The 20,618-nt window shown below is 40.7% G+C and overlaps 1 protein-coding gene across 1 annotated transcript; it reads left to right on the forward strand.

Annotated features, from left to right (window-relative positions):
* Positions 1-387: 387 nt before the first annotated feature.
* Positions 388-20,025, forward strand: LOC140426955 (eukaryotic translation initiation factor 4E-binding protein 3-like). The gene is made up of 3 exons (XM_072512265.1): positions 388-716; positions 8,598-8,774; positions 19,347-20,025. The coding sequence occupies exons 1-3, from the start codon at positions 587-589 to the stop codon at positions 19,376-19,378; spliced, it is 339 nt and encodes a 112-aa protein (XP_072368366.1). The 5' UTR covers positions 388-586; the 3' UTR covers positions 19,379-20,025.
* The last annotated feature ends 593 nt before the right edge of the window (positions 20,026-20,618 follow it).

Genomic DNA, 20,618 nt, shown 5'->3' on the forward strand with positions numbered 1-20,618 from the left:
AATCGCAAACGGACAGGGGCGAGCACCCCCTGCGGTCTCGTCCCTCTCACCCCAGTTACCTCTGTCTGTATTGGATTTTTAAAATATATATACAAAATACATGTGGAGTTATTAAAAAACCTGGATGAATTGAGTAACCACGTCCATATGGGGTGGTTTAAAAGGAGACCTCGGCTTTAAGATGTCATTCTGTTCGAAGTGCAAGTTCGCATGCAAGTGTTTTGCTAAATATTTTTGCATTTAATTTGGGAGAGAATCTGAGCACCACGTGAGCAGCTGAAGGCACTTCTCGGAACTGTTTTTGCAGAGTGTAAGCTGAAGCTGCCGCCTGTCAATCGGCGTCATGTCCGCTCTTTATCTGTAAATCGAGCCGCACGTGGTTTGCTGTGTGTCCGGGCAGCAGTCGGAACCCGGAGTTAGGCAGCCTGCTGCTGTTTGTTGTGCCTTCTTGTCTTCACCGCGAAACCTCTGCAGCTGCCTCTCTCTCGCACTTCTGGCAAAGTTGTGCTTTTTTTGTTTTGTTTTACTCTTGTTGCGTTTTCTAGAGGGGTGGGGAGGGTGGGGGAAAATAACCCAAAAGATTGCCATGTCTGCAAACTGCCATCAAAACAAAAGCTGCCCGATCCCAACCAAAGTTCTGCTGAAGGATTTGTCCCAGCTGCCTGACTTGTACAGCAGTACGCCGGGCGGCACCTTGTTCTCTACCACTCCTGGAGGTAATGTAACAAATGTCCAGACAGGCTGCCCTTGTGTCCCGCTAGACGGGCAGTTCAGGAAATGTTCGCGGAAGGGTTTGTGACGGGAGTTTTAATTCTTCCTTACTTAATATATCACCGTACGGCGGAGTGGGGTGGGGGGCGGGATCCGCGGGCTGCTTGCAGTCCACCACCTCCGGTTTTGGTGCAGCTCAATCTATCCAATTAAGGTTTAAATTCCAAGATTTCTGTAATTTCAGCAATGTTATTCTGTTGATTTGACACTAGGCTGGTTGTTTGCGCTGGTTCGAGCTCTCATCGCCCCAGTGCCAAACGTCGCTTTGCATCACATGCCGAATCAGTGAGCGGAGGTAAATATTTTGAAGCAGGATGCGAACTTTGTTTATTTGGGAGATCAGGGCTGCAGCTCAAACAGAAGAGAACCACGTCCTTCCTCGCTACATGGAGACGCACCAAGAACCGTTTGCTTGCTTAAACGTGTTTTTTTAGTGCTCCTGGCTCGCCCGCTGGACCCAAGTTCTTATTCCGGAAAAATCCTGGAAGGAATTGCTGAACATTGAAAGGAAAGTCAGTTTAACTTTTTATACACTTCCAATCAGCTAGTTTTGGAGCTACACTGGTAGAAGCGAAATCTGGTGCTCATGTATAAACATGTAAATAATATCGAGCAGTAACCAATTTATTCAGTGTCAGAGGGAAGTTAAGTTTAGATAGATCGGATTGAATTTTGATATACAGGCTTCATACTGAATGAGTTCGAAGTACTCTACAATTTAATTTAAAGCAACTGGTGGGACATATCCAAAATATTTAAATTAATGGAGACCTCATAGGTACGATCGATTGAAGTACTGTATGTGATGCCACTACAATGCTATTTCCAGTTTGATTGCATTGTCATGGGTGGATTCAGTCTGCAATGTTCAATTGCCTTGTAATAATCTTTTGCAATGTGCAAATTTTGCCAATGGTTAGAGGCTTGCATTGGCATGACGGCTCCATGAAGACTTATGAAAATAAGATTGCAGTGCTGAATTTCACTCCAGTATTTAGTCAGAGACGTGGCTCATTGAACATTTTCAAACATGCGTTTCTGACTTTTATTAGCTTCAGATTATGAGGTCTCCAAAATTTACCTGTGCATAATCCACTTGCATAGAAGATGTCCCAAGAGACATAGTGTAACTACAGTACTGATGTGCTCCTGTTAATTGAATTTAATGTTGCAAAATTGATGGGAGTATGGGCAAACTATATGTTGCATTCACACTAATGGAAGAGGGTGCGATGCAGATTCACAAGGATGAAGTACAAAGAAAGACTTGAAATATTGGAGCTTTTTCATTAGATCAAGGCAGATTATGGGCTGAAGTAATACATATGTTTACATTATGACAGAACAGATAGAGCTTCCAATCATTAGATGATGACTTGGACAAGGGAAGTGAATGTACTATTGATAAATTTGTGGATGATACAGAAATAACTGGGAAGGCAAGTGGTGAGAATGATACAAAGAGTCTACAGGGGGACATAGGTTAAGTGAGTGGACAAAAACATGCCAGATGGAATATAATGTAGGAAAATGTGAAGTTATGCACTTTGGTAGGAATAGAGGAGCTGAATATTATTTAAATAGAGAAAGCCACAGCACAGAGCGATTTGGGTTTCTCGTACATAAATCACAAAGCTAGTGTGCAAGTTCAGCAGGTAATTAGGGAAGGCAAATAGAATGTTGGCTTTTATTTAAAAGACAATGGAGCATAAAAATAGGAAGTCTTTCTAAAACTATTCAAGGCACTAGCTAGACCACACCTGGAATACTGTGAACATGTTTGGTCTAAGGAATGATGTACTGGCATTGGAGGCAGTCCAGAGAAGGTTCACTCGATTGCTCCTGGATATGGAGAGATTTTTTTATGAGGGGAGATTGAGTAGGTTGGGCCTGTACTCATTGTTGTTTAGAAGAATGAACGGTGACCTTATTGAAACATATAAATTATCTGGGGGCTTGACAGGTTAGATGCTGAGAGAATGTCTCCCCTTGTGGGATAGTCTAGGCCCAGAGAGCCAAGACTGAGATGAGGAGGAATTTCTTCTGACGGTAGTGAATATGTAGAATTCTTTACTGCAGAGACTGGGTTGCTAAGTATGCTCAAGGCTGAGATAGAAAGAATTTTAATCAGTAAAGGAATCATGCGTTATTGGGAAAAGACAAGAAAGTGGTGTTGAAGATTATCGGATCAATCATGACATTGAATGGCGGGGGCAGACTTGATGGGCTGAATGGCCTACTTCTACGGCTTTTGAAAAATTAATTTACAGGATGTGGGCGTCGCTGGTTAGGCCAGCATTTATTGCCCATCCCTAGATACCCTTCAAAAGGTGGTGGTGAGTAGCCTTCTTGAACCACTGCAGTCCCTGAGGTGTATGTATGCCCACTGCGCTTTTGGGGAGAATGTTCCAGGATGTTGCCCCAGCGACAGTGAAGGAACGGCAATATATTTTCAAGTCAGGGTGATGAGGGACTTGGAGGGGAACCTCCAGGTGGTGGGGCCCCCAGGTATCTGCTGCTCTTGTCCTTCTTGATGGTAGTGGTTGTGGGTTTCATTGGTGCTGTCTAAGGAACCTTTGTAAGTTAATGTAGCCACGACCATTAAGGGTCGAGAATGAAGAAGTATAAACACAAACATGAAATTTAGAAAAGAGATTGAAAAACCTCATTTATACAAGAGTTATAGGCTCTGGAATTAACAACTAGGTTTAATGATTGAGGCAGTAATGATGTCAGCATTACAGATTAAACTGGAATGTGGATGAGAGAAAGTGGGAGTACGGGCACTAAATGCAATACACTTTGGAGGATAAATCTGGTTTGGTCAAATGACCGTATTCTACGTTGTAACTTCCACCTGTTGCTATATATATTTTGTGTGTGTATATATGTTACCACAATTTTAGCTTTTTGCAATTTTTGTTATTTTTTTTCAGCCATTTCATGTGGGAGAGAGCTAAAAAAAAAAAAAAGGAAGAGTTGTATTTATAAAGCATCTTTCATATCCCCAGGATCGCCTAAAGCTGTGGAACTGTAGTCACTGTTGTAAATAGAGAAATAAGATATACCCTTACAAGTTAATCTGGTTTGGGTAGATTTGACTATTAGATGCCCAAACCAGGAGGAAAATAATTTACCCAGAATTTTATTAAGTATAATTAATATGCAAGATTAAGATTCCCGAATCTAAAACAAAAAAGAAACTAGCACAGAAAAGAGTGAAGCCATATAATTTGAGAATGAAGTTATAATCTCAGAAAATTGCAATTTGTAGTTACATTGACATGAATATCGATCAAGCCTCAGTTGAGCACTACTCCAACTACTGCTCCAACTTACAACATAAAAAGTTTTATTTTTGTTTTTAAAAACTGGTCCATATAGGACCTATTACAGTGGCTGGGTTAACATTTTTCCAGAGTGGTTGAATCAATAACCCGCAAGACACAAACTTGAAACACAAAAATGAAAAAAGATACTCGTGTATCTTTCAGAAAAATGTTCAGTCACTGGTAATTCAAAGATTGCAGTGAACCACTTCTATAAAAATTAATTGTGCACCCATTTAAAATTATTGAATGAATAACACTTGCTGGTGGAAACTTGAGGATAATTGTGACATTATTTACCATTAACTGGTTTTCTATTTTTCTTGTCCGGGAATGACTGATGGTGGTAAGTCAGGATAAGTTATTCTGTTCTGATGTAAGGAAAATGATCTGCCAAAGTATTACAGCTCTGGAACTCTTGGCATTTAGTGTTCCCCACCTTTCACTCATTAGCTCAGGATTAACTGTTTATGTGCAACAATTGATTCACCAACTATCAGGAATTATAAGCTTGTGGTAGAGACTACTCTGCTGTACCATCACTATCATGAGATCAAAATGTCTGTGAAAATAGAACCTTCTCCTTTAAACTGTTACCTCACTTGCATTCCATAATTACTCTTTCCCCCCAAAAAAGTATATGCATAGGCAGATAGGTATTTAATTTTTGAGAGTTCACTTCTCTTGAGTAAAGGTTCTAAAGTTGCAATGCTAGACAATTCTGAGCAATGTTCAGTTCCTGGGTTATCAGTTTATTCTGACCCACCCTAAACCGCCTGTTTGTATAGTTCATTCTTTTGTTCAGGATATAGATTAAATGTGAATTATGTATCACAAATTGTAATATGTGGCTGCAGGAGCACCCTATTCAACACGCATGGCTTGGAAATCATGGATGTATGCTGATAAGGTATATCTCATTAGCTGCACTGATGACACAAGCACTTTTTGTTCTTGTTTTCCCCCCCTCCTATTGAATGTAATGAAAATAGATTGCATAACCTGCTCTGACTGAAGCTACAGCAAGATAGTTCATGTAGGGCCATGGATAAGGAAAGCATATGAAACCTGTTTTTGTACCTTAATATAATTTGTTCTTATTTAATTTGAGGTCGATCACAAATTGGACATTTAAAAAGATTTAGTTAAGGGGCTATAATGTTTCCATTTTTCAACGCTTAATAGTCAGTAACCTAAAGTCGTTTTTTTTTTTTTAAAAGCATGTCATGTGATAAGGAATATAGCTGAAGAATGGATGTTTTCATGCCAGTTGGCAGGTTAGTCATTCAAATGCTGGCTCTCGATTGCATTTTAGAACACACATTGTGTGATCTTTACCAGAACTATTAAGTTTCTCTGAAAATGAAAGGCCATGAATTTCAGGTAAGCATAGGGTCCAGTGTTGAGAACTTCATCAAAATATAAATGTTGTCACTTGACTAGCACAAACTGTGCACAGTTCCTCTGGTGCTTCTGCCTCTTCAAATGGAGAAAAAAACTTTGCTGAATTATTTTTTGCAGAGACATGGTGCTTAATGAAAGTGTAGCTCAAAATCACCGACAGGGTTGTAAAAGTGTCAGTGCAGTGATAACCTTCTGATCTTCCATTGCACCTCTTGAAGTTGTTGGCCCACATTGAGCCAGTGTCTCAGTTCAAAATTATAGCATTGGGCAGTGTGCTGAACTTGCCTCACTTCTATAGTGCCACGTTGGTATTCCAGTCCACTGCTCCCATTTTCTCATTACATACAGTTTTCATTAATTGTAGCTGTTAAAAGTGAAAACAGGATGCAGAGCTTTAGGTTTACAACAAACATTTTTTTTTAACATCTTTTGATTGTTTAATAAGTTTTTAATAAATTACATGAGTAGGTTGGATAAGCTGGGGATGTTTTCTTCAAATGAGAAAGGATTGAGAGATGATTTGACAGAGGTTTTTAAAATCACAAGTGGCCTGGACAGAGTAGAAAGAGAGAAATTGTTTCAATTGTTAAAAGGGTCGATAGCCAAAAAGCACAGGATTAAGCTGATTTGCAAAAGAACCAAAGATAGCATTTTTTTGACAAGGTTTTGTATAGCAGATTGCAATGTAAAGATAAAGCACATGCGATTGCGAGTAGTGTCCTGAGACGGCTAGAAAGCTGGATAGCAGACAAGAAGCTAAGAGTCGGAATAAATAGTTCTTTTTTCGATTAGCAGGCAGTGACTATTGGGGTAGCGCAGATCTGTGCTAGGGTCCCAACTATTCACATATATTAATGATTTGGACTAGGGAGCTAAATGTATTATCTCCAAATTTGCAGATGATACAAAGTTGGGTGGGAGAGTGGGAGCTGTGAGGAGGATGCAGAGATGCTTCAGCGTAATTTGGACAGGCTGAGGGAGTGGTTATATGCTTGGCAGAAGCAGTCTAATGTGGGTTATCCACTTCAGTAGCAAAAATAGAAAGGCAGATTATTATTTGAATGGATGTAAATAGCAGGGGATGGATACTCAACGAGAACTTGGTGTCCTCGTGCATCAGTTGCTGAAAGTAAGCGCAGGTACAGCAGGCAGGAAAGAAGGCATATGGTGCGTTGGCCTTCATAGCAAGAGATTTGTATAGGAATAGGGGTATTTTACTGCAATTGAATAGGGCATTGGTGAGGCCACATCTGGAGTACCATGTGCAGTTTAGAAGGATGTGCTTGTGGAGGGAGTACAGTGAAGATTTACCAGGCTGATTCCTGGGATGGCGGGACTGTCTTATGAGGAGAGATTAAGTCGGTTAAGATTATATTCATTGGAGTTTAGAAGAGTGAGAGAGGATCTCACAGAACCGTATAAAATTATAACGGGATTAGACACGATTGATTCAGAAAAAATGTTCCTGATGGTGGGGTCGTCCAGAACTAGGGGTCATAGTTTGATGGTAATGGGTAAACCTGAGGTGAGGAGAAATGTCTTCACCCAGAGAGTGGTGAATCTATGGAATTTACTACCACAGAAAATAGTTGAGGCCAAAATGTTGTATGATTTCCAGAAGGAATTAGATGTAGCTCTTGGGGTTAAAGGTATATGGGGAAAGGTGGGGTCAGGGTACTGAAGTTAAGCCATGTTCTTCATGAATGGCAGAGCAGGCTCGAAGGACTGAATGGCTGTCTCCTGCTTCTATTTTCTATGTATGAAAAGCTTTTTATGCAGAACGTGGTTACAATCTGGAATGCACTGCATTTGAAAAGACTGTGAAGATAGATTCAATCTAGAAAACTTGCAAAAGGAATTGGATAAGCACCTGAAGAGAGAAATTGCAGAGCTCCTGGGAGTGGGACCAACTAAGTTGTCCTTGGAGCGAGCTGGCCAAATGACCCCCTTTTGTGTTGTAGCAATCTGTATTTAGCTGATCTGGAATTTCTGATTGTACTGAAACCCATATCCAAAACCTTTAGTTAATAGGCAGTTGAAAGAGCATTGCAGTTTGACAGATAACCTTCCTGATTGCCAATCCTGTTTACATATTTCAATTCTGCATAATTGCTGATAATTGCTTTTGGAATCAAGGGGAGCAGTTCATGCTTTTATTGGATCAAATGATTTAATCACAGTGCATTCTGTTTTATCAGCTCTAATTAATACAGACTGCATGTAATGAGGAAAAGGACCATCTTTCAGCATGCCAGCTAAGGACTTTCTACATCATCAGACCTTCCTCTGTGACTCTGAATATTAACCCATTAAATTTTATATAGTAGCTATATATACTGTACTTTTTCTTCTCTGCAGCATTTGTAATCCTGGTTCCTTTCCTAATTAAATATTTCTGATTTGAATGTACAGTTTTGGAAAGTTTCAAGATCAAGATTTATTTTTCTACGTTTCAGGATTTGGAACCAGATCAGCCATTATTTTATTGAATAGTTCTACAGGTTTAAAGGGCTGAATGGCTTACTGCTGTGCCTATGTGGTTTAGTGCTGACCTCTGAGTCAGAAAACTGCAGATCCAAGTCCTGCCCTGTGATTTAGGCAAGTAATCAAATGATATTTCAGCACAGAAGGACTGCCGTATTCTTGGATATGCTGCCTTTTGGAAGAGTTACTTAAACTCAGGCCCCAGATCCATGGCATTTTCTGAAGGCAAACAGAGTCCTCCTATTTGGTGAACATTCATCCCTTAACCAACACCAGAAACAGATTATATAGTCCTTTATCACTCATCTCTATTTCAAAACATTATTGGCATTAGGCCAACCTGAGGTTGTAAAAGATGTTGTATAACTGGAAGTTGTTTATTTACTATTGACCTCATTGTCTGAGTGAGGTAGGAATGAAAGAATCTATAGGAATTCTTTCTCACAGTCCAGGTTTACAGATAAGAAATAACTCTTTGGTCATTGGGTGAGGTTGTAAGGGAAGGCCGTGGAGGCAAGTGTTTCTGAGTCTGCATCACCAGGAATTTCCCAATAAGGGATCAAAATTTGAAGAGAAAAAAGATCAAAATACTATCACTTTGTCGCCCAGGTACACGGATTGTCTATGGACGCAAATTCTTGCTGGATTGCAGAAATTCACCACTTGCCCGGACACCTCCATCCTATCTTCCTCAGATCCCAGGTGTAACAATGCCTCAACACTCGACCCTCGCTAAAGTTGAAGAACTGAAAGAACTTGAGGCAGAAACCGAGAAAGAAACTCCAGGTAAGAATGAATATCGTTGAAGATTTAAGGAAACCTAAAGTTTTCAGTTTAGAGGGAAATAGTAGGGGCCCATTTTTAAAAAAAGTTTGATCACATTAAACTTTGGGGAGCATTTCAGCTTAATAGTTCTTTAGTGCAATTAAAAATAAATCTTATTGAACTTTGTTAAAAGAGAATCAAGATGATGGAAGATGCAGAACAGAAGACCAGAGTCAAATTAATGTGACCCATACCTCTGTTAGACGTTTTAGTTGCTGTGATATGAAGAGTCTAAAGTTCTGTTCCTTTTTCACAAACACACATTTATTTCCTTCCAACAGCCTTTACACAAAACTCTCACTATACATCACCTGACAGAGGCCACCTGAAGCCCCTTTACATATCAGTGTCAATTAATGGATACTTAACATAAATGAGACAACTAATTGCAATGTCTCTTAACCCATTACTTAACAACCTCCAGACAAAAAGTGCATTTTTTAGACTTCAGATTAAGATTGTCCTTCAGTTGATTTGATCTTATCCTGGAACACCAGCCATACTGTCTTCCCATGACATTGAGTTAATTCTGAAGTAATTCCAATGCTTTCAGTTTCTTGATCTTGTTGAGTATCTTTTTCATTCCCTCCGAACAATCTTTTCAATAGCTTATATTCCTCTAAACCTGTTTTCTGTGATCAGCCTACTTTCTCTCTCCACGGGGATCTTATTATCCCATAGAGATCAACATACCAAAAGTACTGAATTTCCCAATGGACCCCATCTTAAAAACCAATAGACAAGATCTAAGATTTTGTATCTAACAATCAAACCAAAATCAATATGAACTGAACGTGAGTTAACAAACACATGATGGCCAATATATATTATATATTCCACACATTAAATAGGAAACACAACAAAGATGGTTCTTGGCCCACTCTGCATACATGGCACTAATTTCAGTCACAATGTCCTTTGAAGATCTGAATCTCCTAGAGTCGAATTCCAACTCCTTTTATTCAAACATTTAGCCATCAACTATTCTCTGACAGCAGCTCTCAATCAACCCGAGTCCCATGGAGAGACACTTCACCAAAATGGCGCACTTTGCAGATCCTCCTCTTCTTTGTTCATGATAGCCTTGACAGTGCGGATTCACCATTATCTGAAACCTCAGTACAACCCCATTACTGTATGACTGGTTCTGGTCAGTCAGTTCCTTTAAAAATAGCTGAAGCAGTGGCAGTAACCTTATTTTCTTTTATCTCCACTCAATTCTAGCTTTGTCTTCACATTTCTTTCATCTGTGCCTCAAATCTGGTCGCTTGGAGCTGCTTTTTTTACACTGGTTGGGGTCACGTGGGAAGAGATAATGTGACGTGTGTGTTTTTACAGAGGCTGGACCAATGTCTTGTCAGCCGTGAAGCCTAACAGTCCCTAGTTACCCTCGTCCTCCTTAAAACATAGGGTGGTGCCGGATGTTGAAGGCATCTAGTGGGACTCGCTACTTGTGCTCTCAAACATCATGGAATGCAGGATCACGGGCTGGATTCCCTGGTCCCCCCAGCCACGTGTTTCTTGGTGGCTGGCCATTCGCTGGCGGTGGGATTCGTTATTCCCATCACTTGCCTATGGGACTTCCCATTGAAGAGACCCCAGGCCGCTGGGAAGTAAGTGAGCGGGGATGCGCTGCCGGCAGGAAAAGTGAATTGCAACAGCCGGAGAATTTTGGCCCAAAGTTCCTTCTTCTAAATGCTAATGAGTAGAGTTCCAACCCATTTAACTGTTGTTCATTAGACAATCCCTCCATACCGGGGATCATCCGAGTGATCCTTCTCTGAATCGCCTTCAATTAAATAATGAGTGAGATTCTCCCAAAAAGTTTGGACCAGTTTGGTGGGATGTTTCCTGCCGGCTTTTTGGGTGAGATCCAGACCTGGATTCACCCACATATTGTCATTCTTTTGGGCCTTGGGGTGTTTATCGATGGTCTAGCCCTCATTTGAAATGTTTTCTGCTGTGGGGAGCTGAACTCACCGGCGAGACCAGCTGCTTTGTTCTCAGTTATGGCCTGACAAGGTCATTGCACAGCTTCGGCTTGACATTTGGGGATTTGAACCTCATGTAGAAGATCACAATTACTTAATTATTTGATACTCGTTTCAAAGTTAGGTCAAGGAATGAAGTTTATATAAGTAATGTCAGGCTTGCAAGCATTATGTTCAAGGTATAGCAAGCAGTAGGCACGGTAGTGAGTGATTAATAAGAGCCACTGTAAAGGTCACATTGTAAATTAAATGACTATGAAATCAGTTCTAATTTTTGCATAATCCAAAACTCTGAGCATGACAAAGATAGAAAGGGAAGTCTTGGATTGTCCTGAGAAGGACCCAACTATGGTGAGGAACTTGTAAAAAATTTTGACTCTGAAAGGATCCCAATGTGCAGTATTGGATAATTGGTACTCTTATCTCGGATAATAATGGATATTTGGTCCACAAGCCTGTCACTTTGGGAAGACAATTCCATAAAATGTGTCTGTGCCTCTTTTGCCTTCTGCCTTACTCTTTGATAGTTTCTGTCATGGCCAAATAGCACAGCAGTGTGCCTATAAAAAGATGACGTAAAGCTATTGGGTATTATTAAATCAGTGCCTTGAAATAAATGTATGCATTCACAGTATATTCAGTGATAATGCTAGTACACAGTAATAGAACCCCAGTGTTCATAACACAATCCAGTTGCAAAAAGAATGAGACCATTGTTAAAACACAATAATGCTTTTAACTTTATAAATTCATATGTGCCAAGTCCAAAGCAGTACTTGCCACCAAATTTATGCAAGTTACTTTATCTTTTAAATAGTGTAAATTTACTCAGCGTTAATCAATGACAGCTAGTCTTTATTATTAACCTGTTTAGGCGACACAATCATAAATAAAAGTTATACGTTTTCTCTGGTTCTTAAAAATAACAGATGTACCCAAAGCCAGCTCTTATCGATGTAAAGTTACATGCGCAAGAACTGCATGATGAAATACAGGTGTGGATATTCAACAAGCCACCCCAGCTTATTGAAATATCTATAATTGGCAGCCGATTCACAATGCCAGTTTACTCTCGAATGCAAGCAAAATATCTATCTCTTGATTTTTTGAACGTGTTTCTGATATCTGTTTCAACCTAAAACCTGAAGAAATATTTGTAAAAATTGTCTGTACGGTGAGACGTTTTTGGGTGAAAGGTCAAAATGCTAGAGTAGGTCAAAAAAAATTTTTAAGGGGCCATTTAGCGTGGCCAATCCACTTACCCTTTAAATCTTTGGGTTGTGGGGGTGAAACCCACGCAAACACAGGGAGAATGTGCAAACCCAACACAGCCAGTGACCAGGATCGAACCTGGATCTTCAGTGCTGTGAGGCAGCAGTGCTAACCACTGCACCACCATGCTGCTGTTGAGTGGGTGAAATTATTACTGCAGTTTTAAACTTTGTATCAATTCAGCCATTGAAAGAAAAGTATGACTGAACAATGCCCGGCACTGCATCTTTTGTTTAATCCAGTGGGGGAAATACATATTTATGATCTACTTTAATTCAGGACAATTAATTAAACTGAGTTTTCTTCATTATTTGCCACTGATCTATATTCTTGTGCAAAAAATAAACTGACACAATTGAAACTTGCAGATAATACCTGAGGAGTTTATGTGCAAATAACTAAATCCAATGAATGCATGGTAAAATACGACTGAGTCAGCATGGATTTGTCAAGGGGAAGTCATGCCTGATAAATCTATTAGAATTCTTTGAGGAGGTAGCAAGGAAGTTAGACAAAGGAGAACCAGTGGATGTGATCTATTTGGATTTGCAGAAGGCCTTTGACAAGATGCCGTACAGGAGGCTGCTAAATAAGATAAGAGTGCATGCTGTTAGGGGCAAGGTGCTGGCATAGATAGAGGATTAGCTGACTGTCAGAAGGCAGAGAGTGGGAATAAATGGGTCCTTTTCAGGATAGCAGCTGGTGATTAGTGGTGTTCCGCAGGGGTCAGTGTTGGGACCACAGCTAGTCACGATATAATAAATGATCTGGAAGAAGGAACTGAGGACATTGTTGCTAAGTTTGCAGATACAAAAATATGTAGAGGCGCAGGTTGTGTTGAGGAAGCAGGGAGGCTGCAGAAGGATTGGACAGGCTAGAAGAGTGGGCAAAGAAGTGGCAGATGGAATACAATGTGGAAAAGTGTGAGGTTATGGACTTTGATAGGAAGAATGGAGGCACAGACTATTTTCTAAATTGGAAATGGCTTTGGAAATCAGAAGCACACAGGGACTTGGGAGTTCGAGGTTAACATGCAGGTTCAATTGGCAGTTAGGAAGTCAAATGTAGTGTTAGAATTCATGTCAAGGGGCTATAATACAAGAGCAGAGGTGTACTGTTGAGGCTGTATACGGCTCTGGTCAGACTCCATTTGGAATATTGTGAGCAGTTTTGGCCCTGTATGTAAGAAAGGATGAGCTGGCCTTGGAGAGGGTCCAGAGGAGGTTCACCAGAATTATCCCTGGAATGAAGGACTTGTCATATAAGGAGTGGTTGAGGACTCTGGGTCTGTACTTGATGGAGTTTAAAAGGAGGAGTAGGGATCTCATTGAAACTTAAAGAATTCCGATAGGCCTAGATTGAGTGAACGTGGAGAGGACGTTTCCACAAGTAGGAAAAACTAGAATCCAAGGGCACAGCCTCAGATTGAAGGGGCAATCCTTTAAAACAGATGTGGAGGAATTTCTTCAACCAGAGGGTGGTGAATCTGTGGAATTCATTGCGCCACCATTCCATCATGGCTAGGTTTCTCATCCCCACTCCTGCCTTCTCCCCATAACCCCTGATCCCTTTTATTAAGGGCGGCACTGTTGCTTCACAGCGCCAGGGACCCGGGTTCGTGGAGGCCAAGTCACTGGTTGTCTTTAGGACAGAGAAAGATAGGTTCTTTATTATAACAATAACAATCTTTATTAGTGTCACAAGTAAAATTTATAATCTAAATGCCTCAATAAAATATTTTTCAAAAAACAATTAGTGTCACAGGAGGCTTACATTAACGCTGCAATGAAGTTACTGTGAAAATCCCCTATTCTCCACACTCCGGCACCTGTTCGGGTACTGGGGGAGAATTTAGAATGTCCAATTCACCTAACAAGCACGTCTTTCGGGACTTGCGGAGGAAACCGGAGCGCCTGGAGGAAACCCATACAGACACTGGGAGAATGTGCAGACTCCACACAGACAGTGACCCAAGCCGGGTATCGAACCTGGGTCCCTGGCGCTGTGAAGCAACAGTGCCGCCCTTAATAAAAGGGATCAGGGGTTATGGAGAGATGGCAAGAGAGTGGCGACGAGAAACCTAGCCACGATGGAATGGTGGCGCAGACTCAATGGGCCAAATGGTCTAATTCTGCTCCTAAATCTTATGGTCTCTTCTGGCTTAATAATTAGCATAACTGGACATTTCAATTACGATGCAAGTTACTGATTCCACTTTTATCAGAAATATATGCAGATGTAGTTTGTTGTAACTGTAGGCACGAAAACACAAATATAATTTTTAGCAATTACAACAATGCATCCCCAAAAATGTTTGAAACAAAGTCATCATTGACTCTCCAATTGCCTTGAGGATCCTGGTCCCTTTCAATAATTCCTCCTTGGAGAGGCCAACAGGTGGGAGAAATATGTTTCATAAATAGACATTGCATACTAGACCATGCTCCAAGCATAGCTCCAGCCAGCAGGCTATCAGCAGTGGCAGCACTTGGCTCTCTCCAGAGTCTGAAAGAGTATTTGGAAAATATTGGGAGGATGGATTTCCATCAGAACCTACAAAATATTACCGTTTGATTTAAAGCTGTCACATGTTGAGAGTTTGGCTTCACCATGATGTTGATCTAACATTTTTAAGGATGCGGGGAATACAAATACAAACTAAGCTTAAGGTCATGCACCGATTTCAAATCACTGAACAATGGCATCAATTTATATTAGTTATAGCGCCTTTAGGAGAATAAAACATCCCAAAGCGCGTCGCAAGCACATTATAAAATAAAATTTTGTCTCAATCAACATTGGTATTGAGGTAAATGACCAAAAGCTTGGTCAAAGACGTAGATCTTAAAGGAAGAAAGTGAGGTTAAGGAGGGATTTCTAGAGTTTTAGGCTCTTGGTACAACTACCATTGGCAGGGTGATTAAAATCTGGAGGCTCGAGGCCAGAATTAGAGGAGGGCAGGTACATCAGTGGGGGCTGAAGGATGTACAGGCGGAGAGAGGAGATTTGAAAATAAGGATAAGAATTTGAAATTGAGACGTTGCTTAACTTGGAGCCAGTGTTGGTTGATGAGCACAGGGCTGATGGATGAACGGGACCTGGTATGAGTTTTAACATGGACAGAGGAGTTTTAGATTACGTCAGCTGTATGGAATGTAGAATGCGGAAGGCGGGCCGGGACTATTTTGGAATAGTCAAATCTGGAGCAAATAAAGGCACAAACGAGGTTTGCAGCAGCAGATGACCTGAGGTAGGCAGAGTTGAGTAATGTTAGAGGTAGAAAGAAGTGTTCTTAGTGATGGTGCAGATATGTGGTCAGATGCTTAATTCTGGATCAGATATGATATCAAGGTTATGAACAGTTGGATTCTACCTTGGACAGTTGCCAGAGAAAAAGGTGTAGGTGGTGGCTAGGGAAACAGAATGTGGGAACTGAAGACCATTTTTAAAAATTTCAATACTGGAGGAAATTTCTGCTGATCAAGTAATGGATGTCACCGTATTCTCATTGTAAAGATGTTCAACATTCAGGCAAAAACAACCAAATTAAAGCATGCATTGGTTAGCTAGTTTGACAATCTGGAGGCAGTGGAGGGATCGAGAGAAGTGGTGGGGAGCGAGAGCTGGGTGTTAGCAACGTACATGTGAAAGCTGATGCTGTGTTTTTGAATGTCACCAAGAGGCAGCGTGTGGATGAAAATTAGGGATAGATTCTTGGAAGACACCTGAGGCAATGGTGTGGGAGTGGGAAGATAAACCATTGAAGGTGATGCTCTGGCTATGATTAGATAGATAAGAATGCTGCTAGGTTTGAACAGCCATAACTAGCTTGGTGAGGGCATAAGAGATCAACTAGAGAACAATGAGAGTTCTAGGAATGGGGGGGGGGGGGGTGGGGGGGGGGGGGGAAGGGGGGGCTCTGGAGGAACTTTGGCCCAGTGGCTAGGGGAAGGGGGAGAGTGACAGAAGCAACTGGGTGCAGAATTTTTTTTCTCCCTGCTACTAATTCTGTATTAGCAAGAAAGTTAATGTGTTTAAAAATGAAACATGTTTGTACTGTTGCTGCCAATTATCTTTGCAAACGTGGATGTAGCGTATTTAAGTCATGCCTTTAGCTATATGTACTTTTTCACTCATGACTGTCACATGAATCGAATGATTTCATATGACCTGTAACCTTGTTTTCAAGTACTCGGTTCACAGAGTCATGGGGAAAGGTTAAAGTCTGAAGGCTGATATTTATAGTGGGTGTGTGATCTGCAGCCTGTACAGTAAACATTTCAGAACTGCTCATTGTACCCGTGATCAAGTTAAAATTTAACAGATTTGTGGCAGTCAATCATGATGTTAATATTGCTACTTTGCCCGATTCTACAAATGACCATTTTACTTCAAATAGAAGTTGATTCACCAAGGCCAACAACTTGTAATTATATAGAATCTTTAGCATAGTAAAATGACCCAAGGTACTTCACAGGAGCATTATAAAATAAGACTCAACACCTCTCCACATAAGAAATGTTAGAACCCACCTCTTTGGCCAAACGTTTGTCAATCTGTTCTAAGGGGTGTCTTAAAGAAGGAAAGAAGATAGAGAGGTGGAGAGGAATAGGAAAAGAATTCGAGTTTAGGACCTTGGCATCTGAAGCCACCAATGGTAGGCTGATTAAAATCAGAATTCCCAAGAGTCCAGAATTTGAGGACTGCAGATATCTTGTAGGGTTGTGGCTGAAGGGAATTGCAGATCTTTAGGACCTTGGCAGCTGAAGACCCGTTCACCAATGGTGAAACAATGAAAATCAGTTACGCTTAAGACACCAGAATTGGAGAAATACTAAAATCTTGAAGAGCTGTTGGGCTGATGGAGACTACAAAAATAGGGAGGGACAAGGCCATGGAAGGATTTGTAAACCAGTTTGAAATGTTAAAATGTAGGTGTTGCTGAACCAGCATCCAATGTAGGTGATCGATGAGAAGGACTTGGGCACTGGCAGCAAAGCTTTCAATGGCCTCCAGCCCATAGAGGTTAGAATTTGGAAGCCAACCAGGAGTGTCTTGGAATAGCCAAGTCTAGAGCCGACAAAGGCACGGAAAGGGTTTTAGCAGCAAATGAGCTGATGCACGGACAGAGTTGGGTGTTGATACCAAGATGCCACTAAGCGGTCTTAGTGTTGGCGCAGATATATGACCAGCATCTAGCTTGGGTCGGATATAACACCAAGGTTGCAAACAGCCTGGTTTAGCATCAGACAGTTGCCAGGGTGAAGGGTTGGGTCAAGGACGAGGATTTTGTGGCAGAAACTGAAGATAATGTCTTCAGTGTTCTCAGTATTTCTTGGAGGAAATCTCTGCTCATCTGGTACTGGATGTTGGATAAGCAGCCTGACAATTTAAAGACTGTAGAGGGGTGAGAGAGGTGGTATCAGGTAAAGCTGGGTGTTGTCAGCGTGCATGTGTAAAAGGATGCTGATGCTGAGGGGCAGCATGTCGGTGAGAAATGGGTGTCCAAAGACAGATCTCTGGGGTCACCAGAGGTAATGTGGGAGTGGGAAGAGAAGCCATTTCTTATGATTCTCTATGACCGGGGGATCAATAAGAATGGAAGCAGGTGATTACAGTCCCATCTGGTTGGGCAACAGTAGAGGGGCATTAGAGCAGGATGGGGTGGTCAACCGTGTCAAAGGCAACTGACAGGATAAGGAGAAATTGTTTACCTTTGTCACAAACATTGTGACTTTGAGAACTGAATCTTACATCAAAATCTTATTTTCATGTAAACTTGTTATTTCTTAGACCAGCCCTTACAAGCATCTGTCTGTAGTTTTCCTAGAGAGGTCACTTTAAAAACAATGTTTGTTCTGTAATTTGATAGACATTCATCTTTTCTTGACTTAATTTTAAGTTTTTCTTTTGATGATAAAGGGAATGCGTTTCTAGAAATTACAGATAACACACGCCTTGAGAAAGGAATCTGATTTTTTTTAAAAAGCATTACTGCTGAATCGTTCTGATTTTATTATTAAAAACTAAGAACTCAAATGTAATGGTCTAATATTTCTGCAAGTTGCCCCCAGTGGCTCAAAAGTTCAGATTACAACCCAGATTGGTACTTAGTCATCGGGACTGTGGACTTTCCAGAGTTGTTCCCTGATCGATCCTAAGTGATCATAATCTGGTTAGGGGAAACCACAGTGTGTTTGCCCTCCGTGTCCAATGGACAGGATAGAAGGAGAAATTGGCTAGGTTTCCCACTCCTGTACACGGGTGTGGACATTAATAGCTTCCTGGCAATCGCTTTCCAGGGCCAGTAAGAAGAGCAACCCATGGGCGGAGATAACAGTGGGTGATCAATTTCAGTGGAACTAATTCAACAGGAATATGGGCAGGAGAGAAAGGGAAAGAACTGAGGGGAGAAGACCAAGGCGAACTACACCTAAAATATATTTTCAAAAGAAAATGTCACTAAAGCATTGGAACTTGGAATTATGGTGACCACAACTAATAATTGTTAAAAACTGCTGCATTGCTCTTGAACTGTCGTCTAATCAAAAGGTGACATTTTGCAGTTAGTAATTTCAGTTTGCTGGATGGGACTACTGTTATCGACAAATTAATTGATTTTTGTAAACTTTAAGATATTCCTGAAGCAAAACCTTTTCACGTCCCGAGAGTTCTTCATTCTGGTTTCCAATAGGCAGTTGATAAAATAAAACCTATTGACAGTTGCTATTTTAATTGAGGATGCAATTCTACTGTTTATGTTTACCAAACAATGTCGTTTCACGTGCTGCAGAGATTTCAGTGAGGCAGTGAACTGATGCCTGGAATAGAACGTGCTATCCAGCACGCAACATCTAATATTTTATTCAGACTAGATAAACTAGATTTTATTCAAACTGTAAAATAATTATGGATGTGGTATTTGGAGTTCTGAAGTTAAGTTCCACCATTTCCAGAGATGGAGGTATATTGACCTGAAAAAAAAAAAGTCTGGATTTTAGAGCTTCAAATGCCATTTGAAGAAATACAGTCTGGAAAGTCAGTGCTGCCCAAAAATATGATGTTTGGAAGAAGAGGCAAACTGAAATGAAGCTTTCTTCTGAAAACTATGCAATGGGCCAATTTCATGCAGTTTGCTTTTGTCACTTTGAATCCACTGTCCTCATGGTCATTTTAAATATTTGAGTCAGCGACGGTAACGCTTAAGGCTTGACAACTGGCTTCCAACCTAAAAGCAGTACACTAATTTTGTCTTGTTTTCAATTTCCAGCTGACGACGCTCAGTTTGAAATGGATATTTAAGCTCCCTCCTGGAAGAAGAGATTGTTCTCTTGACAGAAGCACTTGTGTTTATTGAGGAGCAATAGATGATCCTGAAAAGTTGTGAAACTGATGCCTTCAGCAGTGGAAGTGTAATCCTTTGTACATTGTGATTTTTACAGGTTGGGAAAGGGATGACTAAATTGGTGCTTGGCTTTTTTTTTTCATGCTGCTTTTCTGCAGGAGGTTTTGTAAATTTGTCTTTAAAATTTTAATGGTTTATTACTTTAGTCCAGATACAGTGGTTATCTTGGTCTTTAATTCCAACTTCCTGGCTTCACAGGTTTTTAATTGACTGTAAAGGATCCAGTAGCCCAGATGTTGCAGCAATGAGATTGGTGACATGCACAGAATAGTGTGCCAATCCCATCATTCAGAACCTACCCTATATTTTTCTGTAGTTCTAAATAGAATATGCTGCAGGGGGCATAGCAGCGAATCAGAAGCAGCCCAGCCAGTGGGCAAAGCATTGATCCTGCTGTTAATGGTGCAGTTTCTTTCTTATGGGGGTAATTGAAGTGCCGAACTCTGTCGGGACGCTACATTATTACCTCTGCATTGTAACTGAGATTCTGGTGTAAACTATGTTTATGCACGTTGAAACTGTAAATAAAGAAAGAACAAACAAACTTGCACATTTTGTAGCACATTTCACAACCTCAGGGCATCCTAAAATGCTTTGCAACCAACAGAGCACTTTTAGAAACATAGTAACACAGGAAACACATTTGTAATAAATGAATCTCTGTCTCATTGGATCCTTCTGGGTTAGTGGCTTGGAGAGGGATCCTTCATAGTTGGTGGTTCAGTTGCCGGATCCTTCTCGTTTATGGCTTCTTCGATAGAACACTAAAAACCTCTGATGTGTCAGCTGCCATCTCTCCAAATGCCTGATGTCTACGTTCTTGTTAAATTACCAGACTAATAGGGTTCCCATCCAACCCAAGCAGTTGGATTTGAACAGTTTTTTATTTAATGCCAGCTGCTGAAAATGATTACCAGTCAAAGAATTAAATCAATCGAGTAATGATATTAATCATCAGCATTGGAAAGCATATTCAATTATATTATGCCAGTTTGTAAAACTATTAATATTGTTTAAAAATAAAATGAAATTGTATAGGTCCTTTCACAAACGTAGCAATTCACAGCCACTGAAGTACTTTTCAAACGTAGTGACTATAGTTATACGGTAAACATGGCAGCCAATTTGCACAGTGAT

The sequence above is a fragment of the Scyliorhinus torazame genome, chromosome 7, assembly GCF_047496885.1.
Source record: "Scyliorhinus torazame isolate Kashiwa2021f chromosome 7, sScyTor2.1, whole genome shotgun sequence".
In the NCBI taxonomy this organism is placed as follows: Eukaryota; Metazoa; Chordata; class Chondrichthyes; order Carcharhiniformes; family Scyliorhinidae; genus Scyliorhinus; species Scyliorhinus torazame.